The sequence below is a fragment of the Boleophthalmus pectinirostris genome, unplaced genomic scaffold (genome assembly GCF_026225935.1).
Source record: "Boleophthalmus pectinirostris isolate CB_2022bp ecotype Guang Dong unplaced genomic scaffold, ASM2622593v1 HiC_scaffold_6, whole genome shotgun sequence".
Lineage (NCBI taxonomy): Eukaryota > Metazoa > Chordata > Actinopteri > Gobiiformes > Gobiidae > Boleophthalmus > Boleophthalmus pectinirostris.
This window is the reverse complement of record NW_026571447.1, coordinates 17,319,135-17,345,339: the sequence shown is the minus strand read 5'-3', so window position 1 is coordinate 17,345,339 and position 26,205 is coordinate 17,319,135. Positions and strand designations below refer to the sequence as shown.

General features: G+C 37.0%; 1 protein-coding gene and 1 pseudogene across 1 annotated transcript in view; one reads left to right on the top strand and one right to left on the bottom strand.

The window, feature by feature from the left end:
• stt3b (STT3 oligosaccharyltransferase complex catalytic subunit B) overlaps positions 1 to 26,205 on the top strand; it is a 64,616-nt gene that overhangs the window by 19,318 nt on the left and 19,093 nt on the right. Inside the window, exons 2-4 of the mRNA XM_055163666.1 lie at positions 21,221 to 21,329; positions 24,083 to 24,370; positions 25,924 to 25,989. Coding sequence (XP_055019641.1) covers positions 21,221 to 21,329; positions 24,083 to 24,370; positions 25,924 to 25,989 — 463 coding nt within the window. The remainder of the gene's footprint in view (positions 1 to 21,220; positions 21,330 to 24,082; positions 24,371 to 25,923; positions 25,990 to 26,205) is intronic.
• LOC129411950 (5S ribosomal RNA) lies at positions 137 to 254 on the bottom strand (annotated as a pseudogene).

The following is a 26,205-nucleotide window of genomic DNA, read 5'->3' as shown; positions in this document are numbered from 1 at the left end:
AAGATGCATTACAAAGTATTATTCTTTCACTCCATACCTGGTGGTGGTAAATTACTATTGTAGCCAAAGTTGCCTTGGGACAGACATATGGAAGCGAGGCTGTGTGGGTGAAGTGTCTTGCCTAAGGACACCTGCCCTCCCGTGGCACCTGATTTTCCCAGTGGTCTCCCATCTAAGTTCTAACCAGGCCCGGCCTTGCTTAGATTCTGAGATCTGACGGGATCAGGCTTTTACAAGCTGGAATGGCCACATTCTAGGCACAGCTCCATGGAGACGAGTAAGGCGACGGACCCTCCACCAAACAAGCTACACAATGCACCTTTTAGGCAATGTATCACTCTTCAAAATGTGTTTTTGTGGCAGACCTAGTCTTTCCCCAAAACCATCCAAACCACTCTTGTCCCAGTTTACATGCAGCTCAAATGACCGAATAGGAGTGAACAGGTGGCTACGAGATGTTCAGGTGCTTGTAGTAATTTAGCATACGCACTAAAACTTTGCAGCTTTTTAAATTGAACTTGGCTGGTTTTCTGGTTTTCCTTGTGTGCGTACAAATTCTTTAATTAATTTTGTGTAAAAGATAAGTGACACTGCATGCAATGCAAATGTTTTCTTATTTTCACTTGCAAAACTTTTTACTAAATGTGAGACCTCCCTTGCAAACTTTGCGAATCTGAAATGGATTCATACAGTAGATGCATGTTCCACCATGTCTGTCTTCCAATTTTCTAACACATAGTTAGAAAAACATTTTTATTTTGTACTAAACAGTGATAATATTCAGTTATATACATGTGTACATACATACATGCGTACATACATACGCACACGCACACACAAACATTCACAAACGTTTCATTTATTCTACATTTTTTACACTGAGATAGCTGATAGCTGGTAAATTTAACTTTTTCCAACAATCGACACTTCCAAAATCCAAAATCGCCCTACTCTGAGGTGATAACTTTTGTGTTGGTTGGTGAAACAAAATACCTCAGTAGAACGATAGGATGTCGATGCCATTTTCAAAATGTACTAATTATTCATGAAATACGTGTTTTACATGAAGATGTCTCTTTGTTGTTAGGTATGTTTATTTTACAGAGTACTACATACAGAAATGACTTATCTGAGTACATTCTCATTTGCGTGTAATTTCCCTGATGCCTGTAGTTTCCCCATCATAAATAACACCCATTTCTGAGCGACCTATCAGACGCCAGCTTTACATCTGCTATTTGCTGTGCTTGCACTTTGTCTTATTAAACCTAAGTGTCATGTGTAATCATTTCAGACCTTTTTCTATCTGTTCATATGAGCTTGGTAAGTGGCCTACTGTGTGTTAGTGTAGAGAGCATTTTTTCTAGTTCATTTGGTGAGTAAACATATGCGGCCCGCCTCTAGGCCTCCGTTATAGCTCCCACTATTTCCACCTGTTATCAATCTCACTGTCAACTTCTTATTGTTTACTGTATTAGCACACGCATAAATTGCAAATGCAGGAGATGGTTCTGTAAATTGTATACAAATAGCTAAATTATCTGAGAGCAGGAAACCCAAACATCATGGGAAAATTGGACATAAAAATAAATGAATCTTTGTCACACAGCAAGCTTGTACGCCACATGGCTGATGGAACATGGCCATTTAAAAGTCCCAAGCTGATCTGGGAACAATTTGATCACTTTCTGATTCAGATTTGATTCGTCACATAGCCAAAGTATGTTCTTTTTTTTTTTTTTCCTTCCTCACTGTGCTAAGGACTTGTCGCTGGCATTGAGGTAAACTGATTTTGTGTTGATGTAATTATGTGAGAAACTCAACTGTGGAAAAGTTATTGTTTTGATCACAAAACTGAGTAAAGCAAGAATTTCTGTTTAAAAAACAAAAACAGTTTTAAGTAGACGCCATCGACTCTGTTGGAAGGACAGTATGGCCTGCTGCTGTACAAATTTACAAAGCACAATACAGTTGCACAGAAGGAATTCATCATACATACTATATATTGGAGTAAATGTAAAATAACCCAAAGCAGAATAGACTTTGTTTTATCTCTGAACACTTAGCTCTTTTATTTTATTGGACATTTAAGCCTCTAAAACACTCTGTCCAATATTTTATTTTCCCTAAAATGTACTATATCTGCTAGTTGAATGAGTTCTATATTTCCCTGTCACTATGCAAAATGCTGGAGTGTTCACTTGAAGCAGAAACACGGCATTCATAAATTAGCCACACTTGAGTGGGTCAGCCAGCTACAGTATGCTCTGGCACTGTGTGTACTTTGGGTGTCATGGAGGAGCATCATAAAACTGAGCTCTGCTGAGTCCAGAGGAAATCCCAGTTTCCTGTGTTTGCATTTCATTATTGATTATTACGTGTTATTGTTCTTATTGTTGGTCTTTAGTTTGTTGGATTAAGGAGAAGATATTGTGGGATGTTCCATAATGCTAATGCTAAAAAATATAAGTTTTATTCACGCTAGGGTGGTCATGATATGGACGCTCATGCTATGGTCATGATAGGGTGGATGATATTCAGCCGATATCATCTTAACAAATGTATAAAAGTGTAAATGTTGTGTTTCAATTATCTGAAAAAACATGAAAGGACAGTAAAGCCACAAAAGTAGCAGATTGTATTCATGATTTTCCTTATTTGGCTTGGGTTGGTCTTGGTTTAGTTTTTTACTGTAACAAAGCTTGACTAGTAAATAAAGGCATAGTGTAGGCCTTGTTTCTAGATTGTGAGCCAGGATCTTAGTCAAAACTACGTTGCTGGAGGATTAGCCTACTAGTACTTACAAGCAGTAACTGAGGTCCTCACCAATCCCCCCTTGGTTTCCTTGTTCATCAGATCCACATTAAAGCTGTTAACAGAAAACTGTCTGCTCCACTAACTCCTCATCAAAGCTGCACTGTTATCCTGATTAAATGTACAAACAAAGGCAGAAATTAACATAATGGCGGTGCTCTCACTTCACAGCTGATGAATCTTCTAATGTGACAACAAACAGGGCTGATCTGTGTTAAATATTTAGCAGGAGGAGAACACAGCCTTTGTCCCAGTTTGTAACTCACAACACATAAAAGAGCATGTTTGTCGACTGATGTAACATGGAGATCGGAGAATTTGCTGCATAAATTACACTCTAATGGAAAAAACGGTGCTGTTGCGGCTATATCATTTTGAGAGTTACTAGTTTTTATTATTTACCATATCTTTTAAAGCTTATAACGATAATATATCGTGCCAATATTTGTACTTTTAGTAGAGCTGGAATTCTAGGTTTTTAATAAATGAGATTTTGAAAAATTGCAAATTCATGAAACTGAGGATTATTATAAAGGTTACTCCTGATTTCCTCACTTGTAAAGAAGATTATTGTGCAGGTACAGTTGTACAGTTAGATATCTCTACAAACATATCTGATGGCTGTTTACAATCTCTTGAATAATAGCATAGGACAAGAATGAAGAATGTAAAGAGCTTCACTGTTTGAAAGACAAACAGTCCCTGCTCTGACTTTGGTTAAAATTAGAGTCGCAATTGTCCAGGGGATGCAAAAAAATGGCCAACTCTACTTTTTATCATATCTGCTATCAGCCTTAAATCTCTTGCGGAGGCTGATATTTTGTTTGGGCTAACCAGATGCCCATAGAATCTGCATAAACTTCACTTCAGTGTGAAGAGGACACTGCACAAAACATCACTACACTGCTCTCCTATCCACTTTGCAGTAAAACAGGTTTATGGATGAGTTTTAAATTATATACTTTGGGAGGAAAAAAAACAGACAGCCTTGCATATTGGCTCAAAAATACCAGCAGAGTTTATTGACTATTCATTTCTCTGGATTCTTAAAAAAAACAAACCCAAAAAAAAAAAACACAGCGCACACACAAAAAAAACATTTCGATCGATCTCTGATCCATTGTGTAATAGGTATGCCATGCTAGCCTCATGTGCTCAAGATTATGCAGATTTTTGTTTGTGTATTTTTTATTTTTGAATGTTTGTTTCTTCAGGGCTTGCAACTTTAAACTGGTATGGGCAGAAAAGACGATCTGATCAAAAACTAGATTACAGATGGTGGAGGGTTGTATGCTTTCTGTTGTTTTGTCTACTTTTTTGCATCAGGCCCACACAGACTATCTCAGATAACATAAACATGCAGTCACTGGACGTCACCGTGGACACACTGCTTAGGACTAGATTGGACAATACTTACCTTGGACAAGGATCCTGATGTGACAGATGCTGACAAGATGGGGAACATTAATGCTTAAAGTAAATACTAGCCACATCTGAATGAAATGAAATGTGTGGGAAAAGAGTCCCAACTAACAAACTGTGAAGGTAACCATAGAAACTGCATCCAAATACAGTGAGGAGTGTTGGAGCTAGAAGTTGGATACAGTAATAAAATGGCTGTTTTTTTGCAGTGATTTGTTTTTATTTCATTTTTTAATATATATTCAAATTTTGCTCATGAATTTACTTTACATTGGATTGTTTGTTTTCAGGTAATCCAGGAAGCACAAGCACTGTTTTGTTCAATGTAAATTGTCCACTCTTTACAGGCTGCTTATTGTATTGTTACTATATCTGGCCTCAGCATATTGTCCCTTTCATCTGTTGTAGAAAAAATTATGTATCTCTTGAAGATAAAGAATGAATCCATTTGCGAAGCCCGGTGAGTTTTTGGAATATAGACCAAAGTTTATTCTTGTTACAGCAGATATGGACAGGGCCTAGGCCTGGCCAGAGCCCAACAGCCTCTCTCAACCAGCAGTATGTCCGTACCACATCTTGCCCCATTTCCCAAGTATCTCCTCCAAATGTTACAAAGCACCAAGTTTATATAGCCTGAGATGACCAGAAGACATACATTTCAAAGTGAGAAGGTGACGACTCCTACTGAGGTGTGGCAGGATGTGCTTGATCGTATTTGCATCCTGCATTTGTCACTTCCTGACAAGATTAGCAAGCAAAAGAGAACAGAAGTATTTACATTGACGGGTCTTTCTAACCAACCAAATTAGTTTTAGTTACAAGACCAAATGTTTTTTCTAAAATATAAACTAATCACTATTTTAATGTAATCAGTCATAATCAATATTTTGCTGTGGGGGTCTGGTCTCAGGTAGAAATCACATTCATTTACACAAAGACAGAATGAGAGAAATCTTTCCACAATCTAAATTTCTATCACACATCATTTTCACTACAAATGCATATTCTCTCTGTGACCTCAAATTTAAAACTCAACAACCATCCTAAGACTTAAGAGCCCGAAGGTCTGTTTCTAATTTTGGAGTCAATTTAGCATTGGTTTAGACTGTATATCTATGATGTAATTTTAGTCTTGATTAGGGTCAGAATTATCCAAAATCTGATTCTAATAAATATCGAGACTAGATACTTATTTGAGCAATACAATCAATACAATAAAAGTCACATTCACAAAACAGAACTGAACCTTTCCTGAATCTTTAGAATGATCTTCTGTTCTATATCAGAACAAGTATAAGAGCAAGTATACACCCATGGACCAATATGGAACATACCTGGACAACTGAGGGATTACACAGATATGAAGCCACAGAAATGTAAAAGAAGGTCCTATTATTTAATATTGAAAATCACATTCTCTTGTCTAAAGACAGTCTGTTTTTTATTATCATGATACTGGAATTTGTACTGAGTAATACATTTTGTAGTACACTTGCTAGTAACATGCTATTTTATATTCTCAAATTAGTATGGCAACAAAAAAGGCTGTTCAGATTCAAGCTCTAAATATCTAGATGTGCCTGCCTTATATATTCCCAGTAGCTGTAGCCTGTAAGTGTACTTTACTAAGTAGCAGCCCTTTGACAAATTCTGTGAGATTGAAACGAAATTGGCTTATTGAAGTAAAAAAAAAACAACAACATAACATTCCACTTCTGCTGTCTAGGAACCACTGTAAACACAATCTGAGCATGTATCAGAATTTACCTCACACAAATGGCCAAAGCTCTGTATTTTCTGGGAGCAGCGTGTTTAGAGAGTATCTTGCTGACATTTTGAACAGAAAATGTTGTTTGGTGTCATTTAACTTGGGGGAAATTGAACTTGTGTGACCATTTTTGCCTTGGGGAAAACTTCTCAAAGTATGTTCTCAAATGTTAAGGTGATAAGCGTTCACCCACAGAGCCCAAAGGAAATTGTGTTTTGTTGAATTTTAAGCTCAGAGAAGTACTTTTATTACTGGTTATTTCTCTCTACTTTGTGCATCCGCTGTGTTCTAAGTAAGCACCTAACAACCTGCAGTGACAAGCTTGGCTGAGAAATTACCTCTCGCCACAAGCTAAGTGGAGGTCTGCTTTGGCAAGTGTTATCTGTCAACTTGTTTTAGATTTGGACAGTTCCAGGTAATGTACAAAATTCGTCTGGTTCTTCTGGTAGAATATTATTGCCACATTGCCATATGCATTTAAAAAATTATGATTTTCAAATGGTATATTTTCCCAGTCTATTTCCTGAAGCAGATACCTTGCTTTGCTTATTTTCACATTTAGCTAATTTGCCGTTTAAATCTCCAAGTACATCTGCGCTTAAAATTGCATAATGGAAATTGCACCATGAATTAATTGGCTGTCCTTGAAAATTCGAGTCTTAAAGCCAAAGAGCCTAAGAGCAAACAGTGATTCATTCAAATCAATTATGCAAAGATCTGGGATCAAAATGTACTGTTATGTTCTTCACAATATATCATTGAAAAGTTTGTGATAATTTACAAATGACCCATATTTTAGGCATTTTTCCCCCAAGTAGTAAATGTTGTTGGAGATTCTGTAGAGCTAGATGCAGGAAAAGTACTTTGTCATCATTAACTGCTCTGGTTTTATGGAGGTGGGCTTCAGGTCATTGTTAATGCACGTATTTAATAGAAGCTTTGAGAAGAGACTGTATTACTGTCAAAACCAGAGAGTTACAGACTTTCTGCACCACACTGTTTACACGGTGAACACGGTTTACTTTTCCCACTGTAAGAACAGTCAACATATACTGTCTCGCTGCTCAATTAGCAAAAGCCACTTTAAACTATTTGGAGTTAATTGAATTAATAAAAAAAACCATTCCATTCAATATCAGCAATGTAACATTGTGTACAAACTCAGACTCATTGCATTTCTAATATTCTGTTCAACGTTATTGTAACATTCACACCACTGCCCTCCTTACATTTCAAAGAAATGTATCCAGTTGCAGACAGTGTCCATCTAAGGGGCAGGTTATAAATATTTATTTTATTTTATTTTATTATAGTCACATTGACACACCTAAAAGGAAAAGGGAGTTGCTTTATAAACACTGTCCTTATAGAATAATAAAACTGACCAATTAAGGCATTGGATTGAATCTGGTTGTGATTTGTTTTGCCTGGCTGATCTCTGTACACTCCATAAATCTTGATTATATTTCCCATTGCCTTTTGAATGGCCCCCGCTCCCCCTACTATCCACTGTGATGCTCAGTAAGCTGCCTGGAGAGGCAACGCTAGTGCTCATTAAATAATCATCATGCCTGCAATGGGCTGAGGCACTGTTGTTGTTGGGTTGTTAGTATCACCCTCCAACCTAAAGTGCTGTGGACCCATTCTTTTAACAGCATTCTTTTGACTTTTCAGTTTAACTGTTTGACTTTACAGGGCTTTTGGAGATGAACATTTGTATGGAGGACAGTTGCTTCAGCGTACAAGTTTTGCTTACATTCTCATCCTGGGGTTTGGAGTTTGATCTTGACACATTCATTTAACTGTGCACTCTTAAACTTTTATGGTGAAGACAGACAAGGTCAAAATGTAGTTTTAATTAAGACTTGGCGATGATCTACTTTGTGTATAGTTTGCCTTGAATGATGTGCTGGGTGATACTGCCACATGTCAGTCTGCTTTTTCTTGCCAGCACCATGCTCAGAGAAATTAAGTGGTTGCAAAAACATCTGATGGCCAAACTCAGCATGTGAAGCAATTGACACTAAAGGTCAAATGATTTCGTGTGGTGAAGGAAATGCTGAAATCGCTAATTTCAATAGGATAACAGGGTCAATTATTGCAGTGCTCAAACGCTGCATTCAACTGAAATATCTCTAACATTGTGGCCTAAAATTACATTGATAGTAAATCTGTACCATTAGCAGAATCTTGACAGGGCAGACAAGTCCAGGAATTGTATGTTTTGTTGTGCTAAATTCCCAGTCTCCCAAACGCTGCTGATGGCTTATTCAGTATTTTTTTTTCCCTATAGCTTCAAAACTCCTGGTTCATGTATATTTGATGATGTATAGTGTCTGTCCAGGGAAGAGGCTTTTCACATTTCTGGCTCTGAGCAATCAGCAAAGTAAGCGCTTTGGGCTGACACATGCTTCTCCCTCACAGCTGAGTTTCCACTGTATTTGTATTTATTTATTTTTTTGTTTTGTGTTTCCATATTCTCTAACTCTTTTGTCATGTCACTGACACTGAAGATGTGATAATTTCTCACTGTACCTGAAAAAATTTCCATCAGCTAAACAATTCTGTTTCTGTGTAGTACTGTGCAACTGACAAGCTTTAATATATAACGTTAGAGAGTTTAGAAGTCATCTTTGAATTGTAGTGCAAGCTTGATTTACGGCTTTCTCTGTTACCGTTGACATCTTTTGCCTTTGTTTTTAATCCAAAGTTTTGGAGGCAAAAGTGCTGTAAAGAAACAGGATTTGAATCATATTGTTGTTCTATTGTATGTTTTTAAATGCGTATCTAAGAACTTTTTGACTTTGTGCACATGACTTGAACTTGTTTGAGTGTCAAATATATATTAATAGTTTTATGCAATTGTCTGTTCCACCTTCATAACCTCTTTTTGTGACCTTTTTTTAATCATCCCCCCATGCATGTTGTGGTTCACAGTGGATCCCGACCGATATGGATTTTGTTGTGGCTGATATGAAACCGATATAATGGGAGTTTGGAGCTGCCGATAGCCGATATAATCACCGATATATTTAGTGATGTAAAAATTCACTGTAAATCTTGAATTGATTAAAAAACTTAGGTTTGGCTCTAGTGTATTCTAAATTGGGTTTATTTAGGCAACATTTATTGTTATTTTGACTCTTTACATCATATTTACAAACAGTAGATTGGCCTAATGGCATTTTTGCATCACATTCTAGCTACTAGTGATGGGTATTCCAGTTTTTTTTTTTTTTTTTTGGAGAACTGGCTCTTTTGGCTCGGCTCACTAAAAGCAGCTGGCTCTTTCGGCTCCCAAGCGACTCTTGAGATTGTTTTGTTGCAAGCAGGACTAAACCAGAACTGAACCAGGACTGAGTGTCAGGACTCGGTTTCTATCTCTCTCCTGCACTCAAGATTAGTCCTGGTTTATTTATTTTATGCTGAACTGCAGCCAAATATGTACTTTTTTTTTTTTAATCCTATGCACACGCAGATTTCTGCAAGTTTCGTTTTCAGCTGCTGCTGCTGTCAAACTACGGGTCTACATGCAGCATGAAGAGAAAAAGTGAGAAAAAGAGAAAACACGGCTCCCAATAAGAAGTAGGCTCCCGCTGTTCGCTCTAAGAGCCGCTTCGATCGCGACCGACCCATAACTCCTAGCTAGTAAACTATCGCTATTAGCCTTTAGCTGTAAATGCTGCGCACCGCGGTAGTTAATTATATGCATAAATGTGGATCATTCACACGTCTATTCACAGCTCATTTACATATCAGTGCAGGTCCAGTAACAAATATACGGCCAATGTAGTCACTTTACAATAGACCAATAGAAAACAGCCTGTTTATGTGTGGGAGCTTCAAAGTCGATGTATTTCCAACACTCAGCGCTCACACAGGCTCCTCCTCACATCACAAGTCTGCACTAAAAAATGTCCTTTTAATCCAGACTCAAACCAATAGTCCGAAAAAGAATATAATCTCAATGTTGCGCACGGCTGCGGGTACAAACACACGCGAGTGAAGTGACGTCACTCTGGTGGTGTGTTCAGGGACAGTACGGACACAGACAAATTACACCGCAGATAAATACTGATGCGGAGCCACATATTAGGACATTTATCTGTCTGTAAATTGGATTAAATTAACATAATGTAGAGAGTCTAAGCTTTATAACGAGGTATAACATGCCCACGTGAAATATCGGCCCATATCAGCAAGCATATCGGCCGATAGCCGATATGTCTCCAGGTGCCCATATTGGCCGATAATATCGGCCAGCCGATATATCGGTCGGGCTCTAGTTCACAGCGGTGGTGGGTTCAGGGGAATTTGATAAGATCTGACTAAAAGCTTTTGTGTCAAGTCCTGATCTAAGCCAAACCAGCGTACTTTTCTCCATGCTCTGCCTTTGGCTTTAATACTTCTAATATAGTCCAATAACTCATCATAATATGTGATAGGTTTAGGCAAATTTACAGCTACATTTACTTTAGCAGGCTAATATTTAAAGGACACATACTATGGAACAGCTTTTAACCATTTTATAACATTGCTCCCTCATCAAAAACATACCAAGAGATCTATTTAGAATCACATTTAATTTGATGAATCATTTTTAGAAGTCCAGTCCTTCTAAACCCTCCACACAACGTAATATGCATTTTTTATTTCCCAGGATTTCTTCCATCAAATTGTGCTCATGCTTTTTTTTCAATAGTAAAATTGCTGCTAGTCCTCAACGTCCTGCTAACACACCCAGTATAGAAAATGCGTCTGTGGAAACAATGTGTTTATTGTTTGTAGATAGCCAGTTCTAAAATGTGCTCAAGAGCATGTTTAAAGGCCAATAACAATACAAAATAATGCAATATTTGTGCTTTAAAGGTGTAATTTTTCTGGTGGAGGGCCTGTCAAATGCTTTTCTACATGGAGATGTTATTTTTCTGTCTGCCATGTTTCACAGTGTGGTATTAAACCTTTCTATCATCCTGGAAACCAACCCAGACCAAGTTACAGGTCAGATCTGTGGAGACGCAACCCCCTCTCACAGTCAGAATGCCTGTTTTCTAGGTACGTTTGATTGATTGATTGATTGCATTTATATAGCACCTTTCAAGATCCCCAAAGCACTTTACAGTTCATTATTCAGTCACTCCACACTCAGTGGTGGTAAGCTACTATTGTAGCCACAGCTGCCCTGGGGCAGACCGACGGAAGCGAGGCTGCCAATCTGCACACATCACTTTTCATACTTTTGAGTTATAAAGCCACCTTTAATTAAATAAATGCAAGATAGAGCTCAATAATGTCATACTGTGGGTCATTCCAGACAGAGCAATGACATATCCATAGAAACAAGCAGGTGACGGACCCCAAAACAAAAGTTTTACATAATGCACCTTTAAGTTAATTCCACTCCCCGCTGTAATTTTTCAAGCCTCCAGTTAATAGCTATCAAAGTATTAGCTGCATTGCACGGTTCATGCACACTAAAACCATACATGGAAAATTCTGTTAATGCTGGGATGTAATATGCAAATGAAAGGCAAATTCAAATTCATATTAGCTTGGAGAACTGAAGAAATCATTCAAACTAATTTTACATTTTAGGTAATTATGTAATTTTGGGAGCAGGTACAAGTTGCAAAATCTTTCCTCCTTTGCCCCCCTTTTAGCCTCAACCCTCTATACTTCACCTGCTGCCATTTCCATTAACATCCCACCTCTTCTCCTCCATCTCCTGCTGTAACTGCCTCTCAGATTTCAGCCATGCGTTCAAACCAAAGCCAAACAATGAAATATCACAGGACGAGTAGCTGCCTCTTTTCTTTCCCGTGGACTGTGAAATTAGATTTGTACCTAAAACAGGAGGCACAGTTTGGAGATGATGATAGTAATTTAGGAGCTTGTTTGCCATTGCACACAGATGAAAAGGTAGGAGGTGAGAGATGTGTTTCACTTTGCTGATCGAAAAGCACTTTCTAGGTTACACCACATGGTAATGCCACTGACAGACAGACAGAAAGACAGGTGGACGAAGGCTATTATAGTTTCCATCTACTTCACCCCAGGCTGCATTGACCTCAGCCCACTTGTGTACATGCTCCTGCCAGTCTCCAAAAGGCTTTGAAACTCAAAATCTCTGAAACAAAATGCCCTCTATAACCTCTATCTCCTCATACAACAGCGAGGCAGCCATGGTTGGGGTCATAGGGGTCGAAGAAGTCAGGGTCTGGAGTGGCGAAGCTGTCTGCTGCAAACCAATCTCGCTGTGGTGATTAAAGCAAATACGACCTTCACATCTTATACTTTTGCCCACTTTTTTATTCACATGTCTTTTTCAACTTTCTACTCTGTATATATATTGTGCAAGTTGAAAGTATTGTGTCTAATATTACTTGAAAACTCTTGTCATGATTTTTTTATATGTTTGGTGTAGGGATGTAACAATAACCGAAATATCGTGATATTGTATTGTTAAAGTTCTCACAATAATATTGTGAACCATTACAATTAGGGATGGGCGTGATTAGTCGATTAATCGATAATTGATCATTAAGAATTTCATTGATTACGTTAATTTTAATCGACAAACCGAATGTAGGTCGCTGTACGTACAGGGGGTCCGGACATGTAGCTCTCTGCACTGCAGAAGGAGCGAGACACAAACATTCGGTCAGCCTGCAGTGTACCGAAGCACAAATGCGTATTTAATGTGATGATTTGTACAAGAAATTCCACGCTTTCCGTTGCGTTCGGGACAAGTGGGAGTCCATGTGCACAGTGTACAAAGCAGCACATGTGTTTCGGTGTCCAGTGGGAAAAAGTTTTACCAGGTGAGAGTAGCTCAATGTTGATGGTCACACTAACCTGTATTCCACTGAGTCGTGTCTTTTAATCCGACAGAAACTGACCGCATCAGCGCACAAGAGCTGTAGTTTTATCTTCGCTGAGTTTATGCACATTAGCCGTGCGGTTTTAAGTTTCGTTTCTGTGAGAGTTGCGCAAAACTGAATTAAACACATTAATCTCAAACGGACTGATGTGGCTCTAGAGTCGTTACGGTTTATATGTCGTAAAGTTGAATTTATTTATGCAGATTAGTAGTGCAGATAGTAATAATAATGATGATAATTTTAATATAAAAACATTAATGATTAATCTATAATCGATCGTTAATTCTCCCGACAATCGATTAAGAAAATTTCATCGAATGCCCATCCCTAATCACAATATATCGAATTACAAGTCTCTTTGGTTAAATTAAGAGTTATGGTGCAGCAATAGCTAAAAAAGACAGGGAACTACATAGACCATGATCCTTTGCTCCATTTCAGTGTAGACTACAAGAAGAAATGACAGTTCTACTTTTAAGTTTTAGTTTTTTGGATTGTGTTTTTAAGGCATTTTAAGAGGAAAAAGTAGCATATTAATATCGTACTGTGAGATGTATATCGTGAAAATATCATACCGAGATATTTGTATATCGTTAGATCCCTAATTGTGAACCTCCCCACCATATCTTGAGCTTTCCCACAATATCGCAATAAATATCATACCATGAGATTCATACCGTAATGATATCGTACCTTAAGACTTGGATATTGCTACACCCCTAGTTTGGTGGTAGTTTTTGATAATAATAATTCCACGATGATCCATGAAGAGTAAAATAATATTAGCTTGTGAACCAGAATACACACTTGACGTGAGTTTGATCACTGGTGAGCCTCCTCGTTTTCAAATGGACGTGATTGACAGGTGTAGGTAATCAGGGTCACACCTGATCCATAAAGGAAAAATATATCACAGGGGGCTGAAAACTCTGGTGGATTTCTGCAGAATCAGTGAGCGAAGCACTAAGCCTTTAATTTAAGATCAGATACATTTGATTGTATTTATAAGTCATAGGTGACTAATGAGCTGCTTCGTTTCACTTGCGTCACTGAAAAGATTTATCTGAAGCCACGATCACATTTGACCGGGCTTGAGACGCAACAGAGACATGGGGACCAAACTGATGTCAATCTGTATTAACAAATACAGTGAGATATAATTCTGGACACAGGACCAGGCATCACTAACACAACATTCACTGCATTAGATCTGGATCTTCTTATTACTCATAGATTTTCTTATCTGAGGAAGCAATTCATCAGCTCCCACATAGCAACTGCTTTATTTGTTGCCACTTTACACAAATATTGCTTTATGCTGTAGATCAGTGGCTCCCAACCTTTTTAGTCTCAAGTACCCCCTAAGCATTGTCTCACACTCTGGGTAGCCCCTATAAACAGTGCCGGAGTTTCTTAAAATAAACCAGTTCACTAGTACATTGCCAGTTATAACGGATATATTCTCTGGTTTTAATAGAATTTAATTTGTACTGTGGTCCAAACCAAGAAAGAAATGATCTAACAAAGGCTTTTTGCCAAAACCTCATCTAAAAAAAAAAAAAAAAAAAAAAAAAAAACTATGCATTTTTTCACTTTTAAGTTGTTGTGCCTTACCTGTACAAGGACTCTGGTGTGCGTTTTCTGTTTCATTTGATTTAATAAAATGTATGCCAACATTATCCAGAAGAAAAATGTACAGTAATACAATTTTACATTCAAATACCATTCGATGCCATCTTTCTTTTTAATCTGTACATTCTTAGTTTACCCTGGCAAGTTCTCCCATATCTCTGGTCGGGAAACACGGCTGTAGATGTCATCCTATGCTGAATGATTGTGAAAGATACTCTTTTATGTTCAGGTTGCAGTTGTTGGTACGGTGTTTTTGGATAAACATAAGTCATAACACAATGCTATTACAAACCATAGCCGTGTACAGCTGCATGTGCACTGTTCATAAATCAGGCTTATGTTTGTTTGCTTTGTCATGTCTTTAAATAAACTGTGAGCCTAGATTCAACACAAAGTGATCGATGGTTTTTATTACTAACTTTACACCGCCTAGTCTAAATATAGTGTACTAATGTTCTGTCTCACTCATCGCTTTTGGAGTGAGTAGATATTTTAATGTCGGCTTTAATTTTTGTATGGGGTTGTAATTGTGTAAGTAATAAGACAAATGCACTGGTACTTACAATTTGCTTGCTTTAAAATCATATGCATTTTAAAAGTTGTATTTTAGTGTATTTATATCCATAATAAGTACTCATTGCAAGTAAAGGCTGCAAAACATCATGGTGCACAGCTTTTGATCACCAAACAATGCATTTTTGGGTCCTTAATATCTGATAAACTTTTGATGCCATATTGTTACTCATACATACATACATACATACATACATACATACATACATACATACGTACATACATACATACATACCGTACATACATAGTTTGTTGTTTGTTGTACCCTATCCCACTTGTTGTTTGTTCTTTTGTTCTGTCCACTTATGTATCTTTTGCATCTTTTTGTATTGTGTTGATTTTATTGGAAAGCACTTTGGTCACCTTGTGTGTTGCAGAGGGCTCTATAAATAAAAATTGATTATTTGATGCTCTCTTTTTGAACGAGGCTTCACTATAGTTGGTGTCAGCTGGAAAGGGTCACTGTATGGCCTGTTTAAAGGTTGACTCACTTGGCTTCACTTGTTTGGACATTCGCCAGATTTAACTATACCTCTGTGTTCCAAATGTAGGACAAAAAGACAAAGCGTTACTAAAGGAGAAGCAAGGATGTGTTTATTGCTTGGATTGCTGTAAGATGTCTGCCAGTAATTTATTTGTGTTGCTGATATTACTCACCCACATTACACAGTTGCTAGTCGTGACTGGAAGAGCGCTGCTGCTTGTTGATATAGGCTACGTTTAGGTGATGTCATTGTTTATTCAGACATTTATTTTGGCATATTGGATTTGAAGTCATATTACAGCTTTTGTAGATTAAAATCTGGTATGTTTGCTGTAGGGATTTGAATCTGTCAGTCCACTCTTGTTATTTCAGGGTTTGTTTTGATTTTAGAGGCTTGTGGTTTGATCAGAAAACAATGATGCTACTAATACCATTTAGGTTTGTGCCTGTTTAAAATGATGTGTGATGAAGCTTTAAAGGCACTCTCCATTTTTTTTTTTTTTTTTTTTTTAAACTCTTAAAAAAACATCATTAGTCATTTTAGATGGTTTATTTTAAACAGTTTACAGTTGTCCAAAGTTATTCCTCACTTACCCTATGGATTACAGGCATCCTAATTGTTCACCATGATGAGATTATAAACCCTGTTCCCAACTTTCATAGGCCAGAGTACAGTTTTGCAGTCACGGTAAAGCTAACAACAACAAGCATGTTAACCATGCACTTCTTGGTTCTCTGACAAATACTTTCTAATTGGAAGCAGACAGTAGCTGACTTATTTTGACCTCAAGACTTGTTTTATATAATATAGCTGTACTGCGGAAAGAGGAAAAAATGTGCAGGCCCTTTTAAAGTTTGATCGTGCCAAAAAACAGTTGATCTGTCCACCCCTTATGTTTGTAAATAAGATGAAACCTCTTATGACAACCTCTTGGTGAGTCACTGATCCCCAAACATAAAGTAGACATTTGTTGAAAGGCAGCAGATAGTTGTTTGTTTTTGAATCAGTGAATATTAAATTGCATTGAGCTCTGGAAGCCCAGCCCCTCGACCTCTATGTGAATGCTGAGATGTTTTCAGGTCCCATGAGGTTTGCTGTCAGAGGCTTAAGGTTCCTGTCAAAATAAAATAACATATTCACCAGGAGGAACTTATGCACAGAAATATGAATAACCGTATTCATCAATGTCAAAAACACATTTTTAAAGAGTTGTCCTTTTTGGATTTTGTTGACTTTTTTGTGTTTAGAGCTGGTTACTCATTATTAGCACTCATTTAAGTTTCCTACTTGATGTAAAATGTAGGGCTGCATGATATGAGAAATGAATGTGATATTCAATAACTATATTTAGTATTGTGGTAACGATATTGTTACAATTTTTGAATGCATATACTTTTTAACACAGTAAGTTCAATTGATTTAACACAGAAAAATTACACATGCCTTCATGTATATGTCAAACTGGGTCACAATAAAAAACTTAACAGAAGCCAAACCAGGACAAACCCAAGTCTACTGTAGGACTTGATAAGAGAAATCATGAATACAATCTGCCTTTTTGTCCATTTAAACAAAAAACGTACACTGTGATGAAATTGAACATGTGTTCTTGTGTTATATTTATTTTTTGCGATATTGAGCCAGTATTGTGATATCAGTATTTTTTTGATATATTGTGCAGCCCCAGTGAAAAGCAGACTCGCTATAATATAAGATTGAATGCTGATATTTGTTTTGGTTCCATGCATCACTGTTGGACCTCGGGGGATTTTACAGTAAGCCCCACAGCTGATAAAAGGCAACTGGGATTTACAATACAATAAATCTCAGTGACTTTGATTATTTAGTTACTTCAGTCTGCAATGCCAAGTAAGTGAATGACACACTGTAATGGTTTCTTCAGTCTTAACTTGACCAGTTGCTAAGATGTTAACATTTCCATTTCAATGTGTCGTTTTATATTCTACAGTATAGCTGAAAGAAAAAAACCCAACTTACTTACAAAAATTAAGTCCAAGCTCATAGTATCCTTTTTATTTTTATTTTAAAGGAACCATTTAACATGTTGTGTTCAATAGCAGCACTTGCGCTAAATGGTAAACATTTTTTCTGCCTTAGTGGTCTGAATGTATACTATGAACAAATCCCTGCAGGTTCTAAACATATTAACTTTGAGTTTGCATAATCTGCCCAGTTCAACCGGCACCCTCACCAGCATAAATCATTATTAGTTTAGCCACAAACATCGATGCAAAAGGTATGTCAGCAAGGTAGCAAGCACGAGGAGCTGGGAGCGCTATGAGGAAGGCTATCTAGGACTGTTAACACCTGATAGATTCACTTTCTGATCATTGGGGTTTCAATTCCTCAATCTTTTCTAATATTAAACCTAATATTTGATGTAAAGAAGATGTACTGCTCTTGTGTCTGCTAAATAATTATAGCCTCTGACAACTGTGGATCATCATGTTAGAATTTAAAATCACAATATATCTATGGTTTTGATCTCTGCTTTTATTATATATGGTACAGGGGCAGGTTAGACATTTTGCTCACATTTTGGACAAAATCAGATTCCCACTTTAAATAATGCAATTCCGTGCTCCTCACTCCTTTCACGCTGTCCTGTCTTGTCAAATAAAGCCTGCCGACCAAAAAACCATTACAAAGTGCACTGTGAACTGAATCCTACTATTAAACCAATCCATAAATTGCCATTTTTATCTCTATGCTTGTTTGAAAAATCACAATTACTTATTCATCCAAAATGGTTCAGCCTCAGATCAGATCATAAATTGTATAGTTGTATCGCTTAGCTCTACATTCATGTTTGGTGTTCAACTACTACCGTATCTCTCAATTTCCATTTAAAGATGACAGCTGTTTCACTTGTTCAGCGTGTTTGCACAGGGATATGAGCAGCATTACAAGTGGTCGCAGTCATTATGGTCCATGTCTAATCTGTTAAAATGAGTTTGAAGTGTTTAAATATGTTTGCCATCTGTGGACTAGGGAGGAGTTTTCTGCCTTGCTCACTTCATTTTGAGTTTCTGCTCTGGCCTTGATTCTATTAGACACATAAGCCTGGGCCAAATGAATTCAGAATTGCCTTATTTACTTTCATAGCCAGATTTCAGCAGTCTGTGTGCCGTTATTGTGAACAAGATTGGACAAAAGCTTTGCGTTAGAACAACACCACATAACTTTTCACAATTGGCACTTGATGATGAGTGTAAGTGGAAAAGTCTTTGTTTAATTCAATATTTCATGCATAAAAAATACTCTTTGCTTTCTTTGATTTTTGATGCAGTGGTCATTTCTGAACTCAGCCCTTGTGTTGTCTTTCACCATATTGTTAAGTGGAAGTGTTAATGTTCAGTCATTATCTTAAAGAGGGACTATTATGCCAAATCAACATGCTGGAGCTTTCTACCTTTACTATAATTTTTTTATTTCCTCTTCCAATTGGTTTTGTAGGTCATCCATACACATTTGGGTAATCTTGCAATAATCTTTTCAATTTCAATTTTCAAAACAATATACTACAACTTCACAAACTTGGTGCGATGTCATTTCAATTAGCAATTTCATTAGCAAAATAAAACTATTAATGCTATTTTGATTAATATAGAGTTTTCAAAATAATAATAATGATAATAAAACATGGTGATCTAAATATTTTATGTGCTAACTGTTAATAACCCATACAAACAAGTGTAACACCCCCTCTTTAAATAAATACATTTTATTAAGTGCCTGTAAAGTCTAAACAAGAATCTTCCCAGAATTAAACCAAGGCAAAATAAGCACTAACAGCAAAATTCTGCACACAGCCACAGTTACAGAGAATCGCTCTTCTAGTATGTAGCCTTTATCCCTCTCCATCTCTTTAGGGGCCTGAGCTAGCCATATGCTGCAAACCCTCATCAAATCTGTGTTTATTTTTATGGGGGGCCACTAGTTTGTGTTGAGCGTCAAGAAATGTGCAGGGGACCAAAAGACTAACTGCTGTGAATGAGAACAGCTAGCTTGTGCCAAAACCAAAGTCTGTTTACTACAAGCTGTACATGTTGCATTGTTTCCCTCCATAAAAATAAGCAGGTGTATACAAGTTGAGAGGACGCTGAGATGAAGGCAATGGGAGAGAATAGAGGTGGGTCTCCCCTGTGGTTTGGTTGGACGCTCCACTCTTTCAGTAGGACACGGATTCTTGCTGTTTCTATTCTGATGTTACTTGCCCGTGGGATTGTTGTGCTTGTGCAATACATTACCTGTCTCTGTCAACATTGATGTAGCTGGTGCTGTCACCCGCGTCACAAAGCAAGTTTTCTCTATAGGGATGAATGGAAATCTGTGACAGCCGTACAACACTGGTGCCTAGTCTATATTTAGTCCCCTGTTGTTTACCTTTAGTTAGAAATGTCTTGAGCTGTATTGCAAATGGTTCAAATTTGATGAGGATTAAAGGGCCTATGTTACGCTATTTTCTGATCTATGTTATAATGTTGTTTCTTCATTAAAATATGCATTGAGTTGTGTTCATTCGCATATGTTTAACACACAAATAGTGCATATTTAGATGAAGATCTTCTCTCAAACAAAAACAATATGTCCTAATTTGTTCCAGTTTGTGATGTAGTAATTGAGGAAGTACTTCATTCTCTTTTTAAACTCCATACACCTTCACTAGAATCATTTGGATGATTTCAGCCCTTGAATTGCAAACCTCTACTGAACAAAAACTAAAAGGTTGCTGTTAACTGAAAAACTACCACTACATCACATCAATAAGGTGGAACAGAGCATTTTGAAGTTTGGAGATGTAGACAGACTATACTGTAATAATGTAGGGTTCCTCAAACATGTGAACACAAAACACAACTCGAGGTTTGTTATTGAGGAGGTGACAGCATTATAACATGGCTAAAAGCTATTAAGAGTTAATTTAGCATAATATGGGACCTTTAAGGACATGACAGTTTTGCAGAATAGCTGTTGTTATAGCTCAATTTCTATTTACGTATATTATTGAAGATATTAATTGACACCATCTTTGCAGAATATTAAAGTTCACCCTGCTGTGCCTTGGGTTTTGATTTGTCACTCTGTAGGAGCAGTCAGTGGAACAAATTCTCTAAAATAGAAACTGCCATTTGAAACCTTTGAGGACCAATTATAATTAACTTTTTTAACAAATTTCATGATTGTCACAGTAGATCCCCTCATTAAATGGGGTTTTCGACTAATTTTGGCAGCTCTTGTGGCTTCAGTAATTTCGTGACTTCCTTCTTAATCTCCATATTAGTTTAGTTCCAACACTTTAAAATTGAGTTAGGCAGTGCGCATTGATCTCAAGTTGTCTTGCTGCAGGATTTAAATGTAGCCGGATTATTTTTTATGGATTTGTCCTGAGGCTTGATTGTTTCGGATTAGTCATTATTTTAGCTCAAACAAACTCCACAAAGTCATTCACAGTAAGCTAATGCAGTCAAGAGTGCATTGTGTATTGTCTAGTTTATTTTACCTGCCAAAAAGTTGTGTAAACTTGAATCAATGTTAGTGATTCTCATTTTCACTTCTCCATTTAAGTACCAACACGTAATTGAAAGCTTTTGACTGATTACATTGTCTTCTTGTTGTTTTAGGTTCAACTACAGGTCGACTCACCACCTCACCACCAATGGGTTCTACGAATTCCTGAACTGGTTCGATGAGCGAGCATGGTACCCTTTGGGCAGGATCGTAGGAGGCACAGTAAGTCTGCTTCTCTGGTCTGACAAGGCACCATATAACTGTGAATTTAGCTCTTGGACTGCCTTATACTGCTGCAAGTGTTTTTCATTTACTTCTGATATAATTATTCTTTACAACATAATGGAAAATTACCCAAAATTTTATGATTAGTCTGAACACCATTTTGACTTGCTGTATTCCATGTTCTATACTTGTCTGCTGGAGGGTTCATCACCTGCTTGTGTCCATGGAGATGTGCCTAGAATGTTACACAGTATGGCCATAAACTTTAGAATCTCCATGGAGACATGCGAGCCAGATTACAGGTTAGATTTGTGGAGAGGTGACCCCTCTCATAGTAAGAATTTGTTGTTTTAAGATCTTTTTGAGCAAAAAATAACACCTGTAGTTGAATAAATGCAGGGTGGATTAATACTATACTGTGGACAATTTAAACCAAAGCATTAACATCTCCATGGAGACGAACAGGTTGCGGACCCCCTCCAGAAAAGTTACACAGTGTACCTTTAAGTTCTATATAAGTTAGTTTGGTACTGCTTTGAGCAAATTTAATTAAAAGATAGGTTTAATGCAACTAAGCAAACCTGTGTCTGTACATTGGTTGTGGTGAAAGTGGAGACAATTGATACATTATTTACCAAATTCTGTAGCAATTGCAATAGTAAAAATGTTCTGAATGCAATCAATATTCATCAGTGTCATTGAAGAGATATTGTATTGTGTACTGTTAAAGTCTACCCTCACTGGATACTCACACATTCTCAGTGCTGCTTTGTTGGACGGTTAAACTAGTCCGTAGGGAACAGTGTGTGAATGAGAAGCATTGAACTGATCTGTCTTCATACTATCCAGAGGACACACATAGAGCGGTCATTTTAACACGTCATTAGACCAGCTCATCTCCAGTGCTTCCCCTCTTCTCTGTACTGCACTATCTCTATGCAGAGGATGATGGACGAGAATTAATGTTGTGGGCTAATCGTCTCTCCAGAGCTCTACTGGAACCATTAATATCAGTGGACTAAACAGTGGCTTTAAGTAGTTTGACTTTGAAGACTCTCTTCTTGTGTATTGAAGATAATGACTTATCACTGTTTAACATGCAGAGTTAGATGGGGTCCCATAATGTGGGATAGTGTGATTTCATATATAGGTCATATGGATTGTTGTTGATTATCCATTTATTAATACTTTGTGATAAAAAAAAATAAAAAAATGGCTTGATAGTTGCACTCGATCCAACTTTTTCAGTTCCATTAGTGATTTCGATACTATTGCTTTAAGTATGGTATCGGGACTATTAAAAACACCATTTATTTCCTTTAAACAAAAATAAAATAAGACAAAGCTTCTCCAAATCCATTCTATAGCTGTGATTTATTTCTGCGGTAACAGCAGCTTTGTGTTAAAAAAAAAAAAAGTTCAAACATTGAGACTTTCTGGGCCAACTACCAGTAAAAAGTCCTATTTACATAAATTTTTCTGTCCGACCAGGATACCAACTGAACCGATATTTGGAAGCTGATATCTGATCCAGCAAATCTTTCAGTATTGTATCTAAACAGTATCAGATCAGTGCATCCAGAGTGTTTGACCTATTAAGTTTGCTATATTGCTAACTATTCTCTACTTTGCAATGCCTCTATTTTAGGTTTTCTTCTTCTTCACTCACTATTTAGAATCTGCTGTCAGGGTCTGGCACTATATGTTAGCATTGCAGTGACATTTCAAAATAACAGCAACTTGGTGCGGATTAAAATTACTACGAAAAGTGCTCTTTCAAACACTGTTATCAAGTGAACTTACACAATATACACCATTTTCTGCAAACCACCAATGTACAATGTTAGTAAATTGACCATTCAATGATGACTTTATCTTGCTCCTGTGGCAGAGAAAGCTGCAGAGAACAGCGTTTTCATTTGTTCACACTCTGCTCTGTGCAGCTTGTCAATACTGGCTGTGCTTTTTGCTTCATATTAAATATATTCTAGCGGTGAGTGATGGAAGAAATATTAGTTTCTTCTTCAATAAATCTACCAAAGCTTTATGCTGGGCTGTTGAAGTCTTTATTACTGGGGTTCAAATTATATTCTACACTCAAAAGGCTCATAGTGTATTTTAAAAATGTGAATTAAAGGTCTTATATTGCTCAAAATTGATTCATATGAGCTTTAAGTCATATTCTAATATTATTACCTCATCAAAAACATAACCAGAGTTTCATTCACACATGTTTGAGTAATCCTTTTTTATTAGTCTGTCTAAATCTCCAAAGCTGAAAAGACTCAGTTTCACCTTGTGATATCATGTAGTGGTAGTTTTAACAGCTACCTTTTACCTTTATTTCAGTAGAAATTGGCAATTGGCAGGGATAAAATTATCCAAATGATTCTAGTGAAGGTGCGTGGAGTTTAAAAACGCAGTGGAGCATTTCATGTATGACCACATGACATCACAAGGTAGAAGAGAGTGTTTTCTGTTTGAGAGAAGAACTCTCAATGTCTAAATATGCAGGATTTGTGTGTTTTAAAAATGTGTGAATAAAACAAAACACAACTCCAGGTCTGTTTTTGATGAAGAAACAACATTATAACACATATCAGAAAATAGTGTAATAATTATTGCAAATGTGCAAATTTTGTGGCATAGCTGGATAAATTTAGCAGGACAGTGTATTTCACTTTTTTCTTTTGTAGATTTTTCTCTTTATGAGAATCTGAAAACTATCTTTTTTCTCTGTCTTTCTCCAGGTTTACCCCGGGTTGATGGTGACAGCAGGGCTCATACACTATGTCCTAAACCTCCTCCATATTACTGTCCATATACGGGACGTGTGTGTGTTTTTGGCCCCAGTTTTCAGTGGGCTCACGTCCATCTCCACCTTCCTGCTGACCCGAGAGCTGTGGAATCAGGGGGCGGGGCTTCTGGCAGCCTGTTTCATCGCCATTGTCCCAGGATACATCTCCAGATCTGTGGCTGGGTCTTTTGATAATGAAGGCATCGCCATCTTTGCACTGCAGTTCACTTATTATCTATGGGTAAGTTTTCTCAAGAGTTCAGTGTTTACAGTTATTATTTCACAATTTGCCCCTATATTTTGTAGAGGGATTGTATGTTGTATGTTGTCTAAACAAGATCCATTTTATTTGATTATTTTTCTTCAAAAGCACCGCACAAACTTTAACATTAGATATACAAAATTATTTACTAAAGCTTAATTAATGAAGTGGTCCATTCCAAATATTTTTGTTGCAGTTTCATAATGAAATATTTAATTTTTAAATTTTTGAGTCAATTTCAGTAGTGCAATAGTCCCCCAAAAAACTTTTCACATGAATACATCAACTAATTTAAAGCAGAAAACGGGGACTAGAGCAAAATTGTAAAACATAATTGTCTCATTATTGGTTTCCTCTGCCCATTTTTTTATTTATAATTTTTTTGTATTAGACATGACCCTCTTAATAGCCACGTCAAAATCTTGATCTCAGTGTTTTTTTCAACTTTTTAAAGGTTAAAGCTGCACTGTTTAACTTTTCCAGTGGAGGGTCTGCCACCTGCTTGTCTCCATGGAGAATATTTCGAATATTTCACAGTATGGAAATAAACGTGGTTATCTCATTAGAGGCAGTTTTAAGAATACACTTTTTAAAATCTTAAATTGGACATAAAACCATTGTGTGAGCTGCAATAATACTTCCCCTCTCCTGTGACATTCATGTGACCCGGGACACCTCAGTGCTAATTTATAAAGTACTTTAGCTGGGAAAAGGTGAGTAATGTGTTTGACCTTTGTGCTACTTCACTGGCCGCATGGTTGAATAAAACATGGTGCTAAATACTACTTAGGGAACAAGTGAGAGGCAGTTTATACTTCATTATCCCTGGTCTCTTTGTTGCCCCTATAGATATATAAGATGCATTAGGTTTTGTTATCCTTTGTGGTTTTGCATGTGCAGTATATAGGCTAATGTTATTCATAGAGAACGATAATTCACATTTCTGGTACACAGCTGAGGCAACTGAGATTTAAAGCAGCAACAGTCCCAATTATAAAGCTTTCTAGTCCCAAGATATATAGAAAAAAGCACAACCTACTTTTACCATGAACTAAGAACTTCTACAACTAGTATTTCCATAGAAAATAGCAAATAACCAAAAAGATTTTTGTTTTCACTGATATTATAGGTCAGGTGGTGATATGTAAGCTCCTTCAGGTGGTATTTGGACAGCTCTTCAGTTTGTGGGTTTGCTTAATTTAGAGTGAATTTATCTATTTTTTGTCCTTGTGAGGATAATTTCTTGTTTACAGCTGCAGTGACGAAGTAGTCCACTTTGACCTAGCCCTAGATTAAACCTGAAATAGTCCTGCTACACTTGATTTAGATCTCATGGTACTCTGAAAGACGAAGGTTTGAAAGCCACTGGTATAGGTCATATAGGATATGACGAGTTACCTTATTAACTGGAGGTGGTTATATCTTTCACTTCCACACATTACTAAACACATATTTAAACAAAAAAGAATTAACTCAGATTAATTCAGTTTAAGTAACTAGACTAAAAAGATGATTTTCTTCTATCTGTGCAGGTCAAGTCAGTGAAGACGGGCTCCATTTTTTGGACCATTGGATGCTGCCTCTCCTATTTTTACATGGTAGGTTTTCATTTTTCTGTGCCCTACATTCTTGCCAAAGACATTTGTTCCACAGCGCAACACTCCTGGCCAAAACAAGCTTTACACACAAACTGTTAATAATGCATAATACACTTCATATATGAAGCAATATCCAAATCTCATAGCACAGTGATAACACATGGTAAGTTGATAGTGCAGTTCAATATTGTCTAAAGCTTCTTGATAAATCTGCAG